This window comes from Stylophora pistillata, chromosome 2, assembly GCF_964205215.1.
Source record: "Stylophora pistillata chromosome 2, jaStyPist1.2, whole genome shotgun sequence".
NCBI lineage: Eukaryota > Metazoa > Cnidaria > Anthozoa > Scleractinia > Pocilloporidae > Stylophora > Stylophora pistillata.
The window spans coordinates 38,016,467-38,028,324 of NC_142520.1; the positions used below are offsets into that span (position 1 = coordinate 38,016,467).

At 37.8% G+C, this 11,858-nt stretch overlaps 1 protein-coding gene across 4 annotated transcripts; it reads left to right on the forward strand.

The window, feature by feature from the left end:
* The first annotated feature begins 2,447 nt into the window (after positions 1-2,447).
* LOC111346635 (uromodulin-like) lies at positions 2,448-11,456 on the forward strand. Of its 4 annotated transcripts, XM_088751207.1 has the most exons (7): positions 3,553-3,771; positions 5,216-5,317; positions 7,413-7,746; positions 8,341-8,490; positions 9,136-9,258; positions 9,803-9,925; positions 10,096-11,456. In XM_088751207.1, the coding sequence occupies exons 2-7, from the start codon at positions 5,303-5,305 to the stop codon at positions 10,461-10,463; spliced, it is 1,113 nt and encodes a 370-aa protein (XP_088607333.1). In that variant the 5' UTR covers positions 3,553-3,771; positions 5,216-5,302; the 3' UTR covers positions 10,464-11,456. The 4 variants fall into 4 exon arrangements, with proteins under 4 accessions (XP_088607335.1, XP_088607333.1, XP_088607334.1 ...); XM_088751209.1 differs by lacking the exons at positions 3,553-3,771; positions 5,216-5,317 and adding an exon at positions 2,448-2,735; XM_088751208.1 differs by lacking the exon at positions 5,216-5,317.
* Positions 11,457-11,858: the final 402 nt, after the last annotated feature.

Genomic DNA, 11,858 nt, shown 5'->3' on the forward strand with positions numbered 1-11,858 from the left:
TTAGGTCACGTCAAATCTTTATGAAAATGAACCTCACAAGATGTAGGTCAGAGAAATCGGGATAAAACTGCCCATAGTTTGGGAATACTTAAAACCTGATGCAAATGTAATTTAGAACAGTAGTTTGTTATAAAAACGATGATCTTTCAAGCTGGGTTGATCTGGAATATCAGTGTTATCAGGAACCACTGTGGAATATGAACTTTAAATATAACTTAAATTGTTTTTAGTTTCCCCTCGAGATTGATCGGTTGCCCATTACAGTTCAAATTTGAATCTTCATGACGAGCTTTGCTCGAGAAAAAAAAAATTATTGCCAGGAAAGCGCAAAGTGGTCCATAGGCTTGTCAATGTAAAGCGATAGGACTTCATTAGCAAGTAAAGGAGAGGCGTTTATCTTCGAACGTAAAATTAACCAAAGTTGACAATGAAAATACTGATTTCCAGGCGCGAGGATCCGTGTGGCTTGCGCGTTAACAAGTGTTCCTTAAAAATAGGACCCTCTCGCACAATGTACTCTTTGTAAGCTCTATCTTTATATTACTTCGCGGGAAAGAGATTCTTCTGGTTCTGTCTCTTTCGGATAAACAATACTATTTGGGCTTTTGTTATCTGAAGGCAAAACCTTTAATATTTAACTAGGTTGACATTGTAAATTGGCCACCGTAACGATTTAAAAAGCTGACGTTTCGAGCGCTAGCCCTTCGTCATTCGCTCTGACGAAGAGGTAACGCTCGAAACGTCAGCTTTTTAACTCGTTACGGTGGCCAATTTACAATTTGAACCTAGTTGATAGAACCAAATTACCTTGTTACCCCCACCGACGTAGTAGCACAGTTTCTTTAGAAACTTTTACCCTATATTCTTCAATTTTGTGTTTGGTTCTGTTCTACAGACAGAAAACGTCTTTACGTACTTTACTTCCTCCACCATTGCGATTTTTGTGGAGGTTCTGAAAGAACTGTTTCTTATACGGCCTCCGTCAAATGACCACTAAACGAATCCCGGCCACACGAGCAGAGCTTTTTGGTAAATGTAGCGTCTCAATAATGGAACAGTAAACGAAAAAAAACATGCTGATATCACGAAAGATTGTGATGAGTTAGCGAACAGCGAATCCAGGGTGATATTCACCCAGTGAAATAAGAGATTTCCGCCGATAGGAATAAAATCGTACATGCAACTTACAACATATAAATGCTAAGAAGTCGAAGTATATTGCAAAATTAAAAGCGCGCATAAATACAGCGAGGTTTACTCAACCGATTTTGGCGTCCTTTCTTTGTTTGGTAAACCCTGTGTTTCAAGCACGAAGAATGCCGACGTGAGGTTTAACACGAGTTTCGTTCTTATGAACATGATTCGCAATCAAAGCTAATGACTTATGTTAAACAAAAGGTTAGATCTTGAAGTTTATTGATCGTTTAATTTTTATGATGCGATATTAAGACTATACGCAAACACGGAAAAATTTTGCAGAAGCGACTTAGCGTCCTCTAGGAGTCCCTGAAGGGCAAACGGATCAAACTTAGAATGAATTAGAGTAATAAGTCGCATGTCAGCGATATTCCCTCTGACGGTCGCGTTCGATAATTCATTAAAACTAAGGGTTTACCAAACAAAGTAAGGACGCCAAAGTTTATTGAGTATTATTCGCTCTACATATATCATGTCTTAGCTTTTATTTGATGTAAGTTTCACACATAACGTCTTTAGTCAAATCGCCACCGGTGGCGATTTCACTTTGAGTGCAGGCAAGTTTTATGGCGGCGAGTTTGTTGTGATGGCGAATTGATCGTAAACCCATCAGACCTCCCACGGACCCTTAAAGTTTAGCATCACATTTCCCTTGTTTTACTGATCGTTATAAAAATACGGAATGATATACTATTTTTGACAGTTTTCGTTTGGAGTTGATGTAGATCTAGAGTTTGGTTTGTTCTTTGCTCATTGGCACCACCTTATCATTCTGTTCAACTTTAAAAAACTTTAGTCGCACACGTTGCAGTCGTCATGATGTTCCGCCTTTTACAGGAACGGCATTCATAAAAAATGAAGATTTTTCGAGTACTCCCTTATTAAAAAGCAGGCGTTAATCCAACTGAATAAGTTTGGGGTATTAATTAGTTTTATAGTTATGCGTGTTACAAGGGTATACATTTTAGCAAGATATTTTTGTTTGCTTGTTTTTTTTTTTTTTTTAGAGGGGCTTACTCCTATGAAATTGTCACGATGTTACTTTTACCTTCAGATATGGATGAGTGCAGCAATGGAAGTAATCTCTGTGGCATTCTATATTACAGTATGTCAGCACATCATCCATAACTGTTTAGGACATCTGGCCTGAGCAGAGCTAGCTTCGACATGTTTAAGGTTAAAAGCCCATAAGAGCCGATAATCAATTCTTTTTGATGTTTGTGAGGACGGGGGCTATAAAGAAAACTATCTTGCAAGAGAGGATATCCTCCTTCGTTACGCGCCAGTTTATTCATTATTCCTTAAGGGTGAGCACGATTTTCGTTTTCATTGTTATGAAAATAAGAAAGGTTGTTTTTGTTTTTAAAGAATCATTGCAAGCAAGATTCAAAAACGTCAAGAATATAATATAATATATAGCCGCTTTCTCGCCGAAAAAAAAGCGAAATAAATATCGAACCGTTCACAGAAATCTTCCAAAGGAAACAAAAGTGGGGAAAAGCATAACTCCAGACTTTTCAAGGACACAGCATGTTCAAGTACGGATATTCTGATATTGTGTTCGTGTATAATTTTTCAACTCGTGTGAGACAATTTGCTTCTGACATCTAGTCATTATCTATTCATTCTACCATTATCGGCGTGGGATATTATGCTAACAAATTCTTTTGGAAATATGAAGGTCTCAGCTTCCGGAATTATTTTTTTTTCCATTTAGCAAAGTAGTGGATCGCATCATATTATAGTGAGTTGTATGTCAGTGCATGTAAGGTGACGTTCTTACCTCTAGCACATAATCTTAAACAGCATCACTGCCTTAGTTGGGGGTACACGTCTCCCGTTTTTCCACCTGCTGGATTTAAGGGGTTTTTATGCCCAGTATTGGTGTGTTTTCGGTGTGTTGGCTAATTTTGATCATATATTAAGAGTTCAGGACGCCTTTTACTCCAAGTACTTTTAATATATTTAACTTAACGGTTTTCAGTGGATTGCAATAATTTCATAGTTTAACTTATTGAAATCGCCCAGACTGGCTGACTCGCGTCTATGAAATGATTCACACACTAATAGTGATACGAAAATACAGTAGGCCAGAGTAAAATACATGAAGGGATCCGACTCGATGTGTATACACTGACTGTAATATATTATAGCTGATCATTGATTCTTTGGGTCGCTAATAGATGCGTGTGTTGTGAGGAGGAAAAGCGCGTTATTCCTTCTAATTATTCTGCCCTACGGGATGAATGCGATTCATTTTTATGTCAACACCTGATGAAAGGTCTAAGAAAACCATTTACGTTCCATGTTACTAAATGTTGCACTCACGACACTCATAACATTTCTTTAAAAAAAATGTCAAACTTCCAAGACTGAAGAAAAAAAAAACAGCGACTTTTATTGGAAAGGACCTGACAGGAATAACACCTAAATAATTAATTACAGGTTATGTACTACCTATTGTCACTGTCACTACGGTTGCAAAACGACAAATATCGATGGCAAAGTCGTTTATAAGATGTTTTGAATTCTTCAATTAAAATCCCTAGAGAAAGCCTGCTGCACGCTGAAAAGGTAGGCCAGTTTTCTTTGATGCTACCATGTTAAAACTCTGAAAAAGAAAGACTTCATTCAAATCATTTGGATACAACTAATAATAACGTGCTTATTCCTTTCTGAAGGTAAAAAGGAAAGCATTATCCGAACAAATATGTTGGGATTCCCGCTCCTGAAGAAAGCGAAACTCGAGAGCGAGAATTTTTTTTTTTCTTTTTTTTTTTTTTAACGCCGTCCTTGCGGTAGAATAAGATTTTGAAATGGACATTTTATGGAAAGAAGTTACCTAATAATGATACGAAACTATTAGAAAACAGAGTAAAATACAAGTAGAAACCCGTGTATAGGTTTGCTTTGTGCTAGGCAAATAATTTATCTAAGCTGATACTTACTTTATTATGGTACTATTGTCTGTGCGTGCATTGTGAGGATCAAAAACGTGTTCTTTCTCGTCATCATTCTGCTCACAGGGTGTGCGATTCCTTCCATCATTACCAAGTCTTTCAATTTCTTTTATTTAAGAAAGTAAATACATTTCTTTTTTTTTTCTCAAAGTAACACCCGAGACACTCATACCACGACGAAAAGTTGCGATATTCATAGATGAATTCTTGATCGTTTTACGACTAATAGAAGAATTGTTATATACATCGTCAAGAAAAAAATAGGAACAAGAAATTTATTATTGATCATGTTTTTTTTTCTTTTGACTATTGTAACTGCAACTACGGTAAAAAGGCGCCAAATGCTGAGAACAGCCTTCTTTTAAGACGTTTTGAATTTCTGAAAAATATAAAAAACTCCGCAGAAAAATTTTCCGAGCGAATTAGATCTGATAATTTTCCACCCATGAAAAAAGTTAAAATTTAAGGGGATTGGTTTTGAGTTCTATATTCCTTGCCTAGATTTCGCATTTTATCATTTTCTGCCGAGAAATAATATGTTCAAATTGACATGATATCACTAAGCGCGGCCAAAAAACCATTTGTAATTTTAATAACATTTCACAAAACAGTAACTCTCTCTCCTCGAGGCCAGAGGAAGTTTTAAAACTAAAATTGAAAGTAAATAAATAAAACTCCTTTCTTAATTAGAAAACCAAATGTCAAAATCGAAAACAAGCATAACATCTCTTATGACGAAAACTAAAAAGATAAAATGCGGTTTTCACCTGCCCGGTACAAATTTATTCAGCATTTGTCATCCACATTTGTCTTGTGGCCCATTCATTTCTTAGCCGTTCTATGCAAAACGACAACGTGTAATCGCCAAAACTTGCGTCGTCTGCGAACTGAAACCGCGACGGCAAATTATTTTAATTTCCATTTGGAACTGAACGCTACTTTTATACGTCATGCTGAAGTTGAGCTGTGGCGCCGTATAAGACAGTGAGCTCCTGCAACAATTTTTGAAATTCCAACTAAGAGTAGAAATTAATTTTTTTAATCGAAGTTTTCCTTAGCGTTGCCGTCCTGATTGCGTAAGGTCCCTGGTGTTGTGGGCGACGTGTTGCACACGTTTGGCCACCCTGTGGCAATGAGTTGCAAGGATGGTGTTGGATCAGGTATGAAAACGGTCACATTTTTGTTGCAACATTTTTGGATGTTGCAAGATGTTGTACGCATTTGTACGAGCCCTTTTAGTGCCATCTCATATTTCACCACCTCAGTTTTTGTCTGGCACAATTTTAATTTTCCGGCACGACTTTATTTTTCCGGCACGTCTATAACTTTCTGGCACGACTTCAACTTTCTGGCACGCCTTCAATTTGCCGACACGACTTTAACATTCCGGCACGCCTTCAATTTTTTCCGACACGAATTTAACTTTCCGGCACGATGTCAACTTTCTGTCACGCCTTTATTTTTCCGGCACGACTTGAACTTTCTGAAAGTTAAGGTCGTGCCGGAAAAACTAAGATGATGGAATAAGATGGCACTAACTGGGCTCCGTACAACGCATTTGACCAACTCTTTCGCAACATCTCATAACAAGGACCCAAACATGTTGCAAGTTGGGTTGCGGAATTGTTGTGTGTGTTTGACCAGGCGTTTACGGAAGTTACATGGACGGTAAGCTCTAGATCTTTGTGTTGGTAATGACATGGTTTGAATGCTATTTGGTGTAAATGTCTGCGAGAATTTTTTTTTCAAAGACAACAAAATGGCACGATCCCGTGGGGCAGAAGCAATCTGGAGTCTTTGAAAAATTTACAAGTGCATGCTTACGCCAAATTATCCGAGAAATCATGTTATTACTTTAAGGTGCCGCTCTCATTAAGACTGCCCGTCTGAAAAACGTTTTGCTTTATTTTTTGCCCATGAAAAGGACCCTTGAGTCTAAGAATGCAAGCCGTAAAAGTAGCAAGTAAACAAAGCCATCAAAGCTGCCACCGATGCCAGTGTTTTCCCACTGTGTTCCAATGTTAAGAACAAAAAAATTGCTATATTTTTTCCATTTCGAGGCCAAAATTACTGGAGCGAAGTAAAATTGACTCGCGGTCGAGGATTTCACTGGATAGGTGTTAGTGCCTCAGTTGACTTGATAACGAGAGGAATTATGGCTAAAATGCCAGTTAGACATAGAATTTCTTAAAGCCATTTCATAATTTTGGATTCTAACTCGTTAGTTAATCTTTCCCATCACTTGATATACCCGCGAAACAAGTCATGTAAAAAATGAAAAAAATTATCACTGATAATCACGTCTCGCAATGGATGAAGCTGGGTTTGTCTAGCTGGTTTTGATGGTCGCGTACATCATCTTCATAACAAAATACTGCAATACCTATGGCAAAATATGCAATTTCTTACAAATGCCACAACCTGTTACTAGTAATTTTGGATGTTTCATTCAAGCTGCCACTCGGCATTATGGTACCCGTAATTTTCATCAGGCTAAGCATAATCCGGAATACTATCGTAACAGCTATTCAGTCCAAGGAGTGTTCAATTGTGGAACAGTTTACCTACCATACTTAAGGCTAGCCAGGATCTCTTGTGGTTTAGAGTCCATCTAAATGATCACTTTAGAGGTATACTACAAACTTCCCGCCATGATTGGTCAACTATTTCTCATATTCTCTTCTTACTTAATCTATTATGTTAGCCTTCTGAGCCTAGGGGATACGTCATTTGCAATTGGGGCTTTGCTCTCACGTCTCTCCTTTCACATCATATTATCCTATATTTCTCTTATACTATATGTTATTTTATGTATATAATTTCATATTAATATAATGTATATAACTTATATATTTTTCTTATATTATCTGCTACTTTATGTATACAACTTCTTGTGACAAATCACAATAAACTAAACTAAACTAAACTTTATTACATTATGCTTAGGCTATTACAAAATGCCGTATCGCACGCGCTATTTTTAATTTCTCATTAAAAACTTGTAGTGGTGTTACTTAAAAGATACACTCGTTTTAAGCCGGTCAGGAGCGCGTTATTATTTAATGTATATTTTTATGAATGAAACAACCATAAGGGTGCTATTGTATGTTGAGAGCAGATTTGGGGATGGCAAATGTCATGTATTGCTTGACGTTCCTTGACGCAAGATATATCCCTTGTCAAAGATATACCTTTCCTATTAGTTTTTCTATCAGCTACAGTGTTCTTACGTGGTCTTATACTCAATATTTTCAGATTCAGCACAATCAAAGAAGTATGTGGTGGCTGTTCCGCCATTTAAGATTTGCCTTTTTCACTTCTGTCATGGAGTTTGTCACAGCTAATGATCAATGTAGGACAGAAGTAAACATACAAGGAATGGCTCTTAAGCGCTCTGTCTTCAAAAGATGGTCAGTGGCGGCTCCTCACCTCTGCGATGTCAAATGCGGACAGGAGATCACGTGCCAAAGTTATAACTACAATCGAAAATACCAAATATGTGAGCTAAATAACCGCACCAAGGAGGCGAGACCAGACAATTTTCTTTCAGCCCCTGGATGGTTTTACATCCCACGATTGAACGGCCGAGGTAGAAAAAAAAGTCTTTGTAGCTAGGTGTTTTAAATTTCTTTGAATCTTGTCTATCCTAGGCCAACCCGGTTCCTTCTCATCTGATAGCACTTAGAATATGAAGAAAATGAAATAATTGTCCTTATCATATGTCCCGTCTGGCCCCGCTCGCGCAGTCCCATAGAAAACCATACTAACAGCTGACGTGTGAAGGGCCGAACGAGTTGACGTGCGCCGGTCCGGACAAAAACCTTCCTGCTGCCCTCACGTTGCTTTGTTTTTAAAACTTAAAAGAAAACTGACAGAAATGTGAAAAAAACTCACTTTTTCGAGAAATTGCGAGTTTCTTGTTCTGTCTTGGAAAACAAAGGAAAAGTTTTAATTACTGAAATTTTTTGTGCTCGTGTGGCTGCTCGTGCCCGTCTATCGCCTCCTATTTAGATTGAGATTTTCATCCCTTAGTGGTCATATGATAAATTGCTTATTGACTGAGTTTGGTCGGACCGGTCATGAGGCACGGACCTCGCGTCGCTTGGTCTCTACGTCATGACCTCGAGCCAAATATTTTTTCGTCCGGCCCTCTCAATCAGTCAATAAGTACATATTGTTGCAGCTCCCTTAGGTTCTATCCCTGAATTACCGGCGCTGTCTTGTCAAGAAATAAAAGCGAGTGAAGGTAAACACACCATAAGCGGCAAGTATTGGCTGGGTCCAACTAGGAAAGGGAAGACAGTACTGATTTACTGCGATATGGTTAACGAAGGTAGGTCTCATAAGTTTTGTTTGAGTTATTTTATTTTGTAACGTGTTATCAGTATTGGGAAAGTATTATGAATTATACGTATGATGCACGATCCTTCCCAGTAGATAGCGCTATTTATGCAATAGCGAAAATCAGACCTGAAAAAAATCAGGCCTGTACGGGATTCGAACCATTCTGATTTTCGCTATTGCATAAATAGCGCTATCTACTGCGAAGGATCGTGCATCATACTTATTCAATACCGTAGTTCAAATATATGAACTTCATATATTCATTTTATCTGATTTATCATCACGGGTTTATTATGAATCAACTTAACGGCCTGCTCCCAGTTGGCTTGTTAGCTCAATTGGTAGAGCGCTGCACTAGTATCGCAGAGGTCAGTGGTTCGAATCCCGTACAGGCCTGATTTTTTTCAGGTCTGATTTTCGCTATTGCATAAATAGCGCTATCTACTGCGAAGGATCGTGCATCATATGTATTCAATACCGCCTTTCAAATATATGAACTTCATATATTCACTGTATATTATGAATTATACTATCATAAATTTCGTTATCACATTGTTTGGTTGGATAAGTTCCAACGTGGATGCCTCTCTCAAGTTTTTCTAACTTAGCGACTGCTTCTCTTTCTAAATTCTAGATATAGATGAATGTAAATATAACATCAGTGACTGCGACGTGAATGCAAACTGTACTAACACGTACGGTTCTTACAAATGTACATGTAAAGCAGGGCACACTGGTGATGGACACTCATGTTCAGGTGATTTTGATGACATGAATGGATGTTTTGCGAATACCTGCTTTAACTAATTTGATGTAAATCGCCGCAATTGAGTATCATTCGTATTATTAATAAGTTTGGATTTAAAGGAGATGGAAATTGTGCTAAGTTACGTAAGTATACCTTTTTTTCTATGCATTGCATGTACTTCTAGATGACGATGTAGGCATCAATGGAAACCTTGTTTGCAATGCAAACTGCACCAACACTAAAGGTTGTTACAAAGGTTGTAGCTGTAAGGAAGGATTTGTTGGAGACGGAAAATCATGCCAACATACATTAACTAAACCTGTGCATCCAATAAATGATTTTTTTCGAAAAGAAAAGTAGATTAATGCTGTAGTGGCTGCTTGGTTGCTAATATGAAACTGTTGTGGCTTATTATGTATTAACAAAGTATCTTTCAGCAATAGCTATTGCCTCAGTACTAAAAATAATTTCTAAAGGCGATTTGATTATGGTTAAGCTTGAATTTCTTCTTTCGTTAAAATTTTCTCAGTTTCTAAATCAATGTTTCTTCCAGATATTAATGAATGCAGCAATGGAAACCATGTCTGTGACGTGAATGCGAACTGTACCAACACTAGGGGCTCTCACGATTGCACCTGTAAGAAAGGATACGTTGGAAATGGGACATCGTGCCAAGGTACGTCATGGTAGCCTCGGCATCCTTGAAATGGTACACTGAAAATGACCAAAAGTGTCTTTTCAAGTTGAAAAAAACTTGTAATTTATTTGAATTTGAACCTTCATTGAGTTTGCATATGCGTGAACACTCCTTAATGATTTAACCAAACGAGATAATATTTTCTTTAGCTGAGGAGTGTCTAAGCTACTCAAGTCTGACCAGTGCCAACCGTAAATCCACAATCCCTAAAGCTGGGTCTGCTTTGTGCGACAATTCAATCTCTCATGGTTGGTATCGTTTCCAAGGAGCTGCAGGAAGAAAAATGCCAACCACTTGTCCACCTACTCATAGGTGTATGGCTGATATCACAAGCTGGTTAAATGGTGTTCATTCCACAGTGGCCGAAGGTCAGGTTACCAGGAAGGTCTGCTTTCACTGGTCTTCAAATTGTTGTAAATGGTCCACCAGCATCAAAGTGAGAAATTGTGGCTCCTATTACGTATATTACTTCTCTGCTGTACCTGTGTGTAATGCCCGCTACTGTAGCACAGACTAGCTGTCTCATATATTCTGTATATTACTGCTAAGGTCTTAGAGTTTCTTATTTCCTTGGCTGAGTTTGTTGTTATGGCTAAAGTACCCTTTCACTTTCAGTAGTGATTGAAATACAATATCATTTAAAAATTGTAAAAACATTGTCGAGCAAAAGTTGTAAATTCATAAACTTAATCTATTTATCATCAATGATTAATGATAAATAGATTTTTTGGATGAAACACCACATTTTCCTTGCGAATTCACTGGAAACCAAAAGCAGATAAGAAAAGAGAATTACTAAACAATTAACTAGAAGTTGAAGGGCTAAACAGCTCAACTATCTTTGGCTCATTTAAGAGATATAGAACAAATTTTTGCGGGCTCTATAACTTGGTAAAGCCACGCGGGATGCTAGGAGAAGGGAGGAAAACCCAAGAAACAACCACAGTGATAGTTTCGCGTGAGTGAAAGAACAAGTGAATCGTTCACAGAAGAGGAAATAGTAGTAGACAAAAGGAAAATACCAGACTTTTCGAGGACGAAGCTTATACAAGTACGTGTATCCTGTTCATTACCATTCTGTTTTTAGCTTTGCTAAGAACGTCAGAGGCTTTTAAAACACCATGGTTCGCGTGTGTGTGCGCGCGTGTTTTTTTTCTTCTTTTTGTCACTCATGTGAGACATCTTGCTTCTGACAACCTGAAAGCGCGCCAACTACTCATCGCACTTGCGCATAGATTTGACCACGGTGTAGTCTACCATCTCTTTCTTTCTTTCTATTTACATGACGGTTTTAACATCGTTAATCGACGCTTAATGGAGGACACCCGTCGTAAATTAAAGTCATTATGTGGTCTAGCCAGATTTGTCCTGTGACTGACGTTTGTAATTCCAAAAAAATAACATCGTTCCTTAATACATAAAATGTAGGTGAAAGCTTGTGAATCTAGAATCCTTCTATTTAAGGATTTTTTAGCGATTTACCGGAGCTTCCTTGAATAAACGCTCAATACTGTCAACTGAAAAGTGACTCTGTTTCTTGTGGTTGGTGCCATTTGAATTGCCTTATCACGATCGAAAGAAACAAATCACTTCTCGACCTTCGGATGAAATAGAAGTAGAGGGCAGTAAAAAAATTATCCTTGCAGATGAGCCTCAATTGAAGAGATTGCAGAAAAGAACAAGAGCTGGTATCTGGAAAGTAAGGATTCGAATCTCGTCAAAGTCTGGATTCTCTTGGCTTTTTTTCTGCAATTTAGTTAATATTAGCTCACCTAGGAAATTCATTTCTTAAATTGATGATTTTTCGTATTATAAAACAGGGATTAACTTATCCCGTCGACAAAGAAAAAAGATAAAAGGCCCTCATGCCTTGTATTGCTTTTTGCAGCGTTGGTTAACGTTTTTTTAAGTA

What these genes read in the sequence shown, in the direction of transcription:
- LOC111346635 (XM_088751207.1), top strand. An exon ending in CCCACGATTGAACGGCCGAG is followed by an intron (nt 7,747 to 8,340) that starts GTAGAAAAAAAA and finishes ATATTGTTGCAG; the next exon opens with CTCCCTTAGGTTCTATCCCT. An exon ending in CTGCGATATGGTTAACGAAG is followed by an intron (nt 8,491 to 9,135) that starts GTAGGTCTCATA and finishes TCTAAATTCTAG; the next exon opens with ATATAGATGAATGTAAATAT.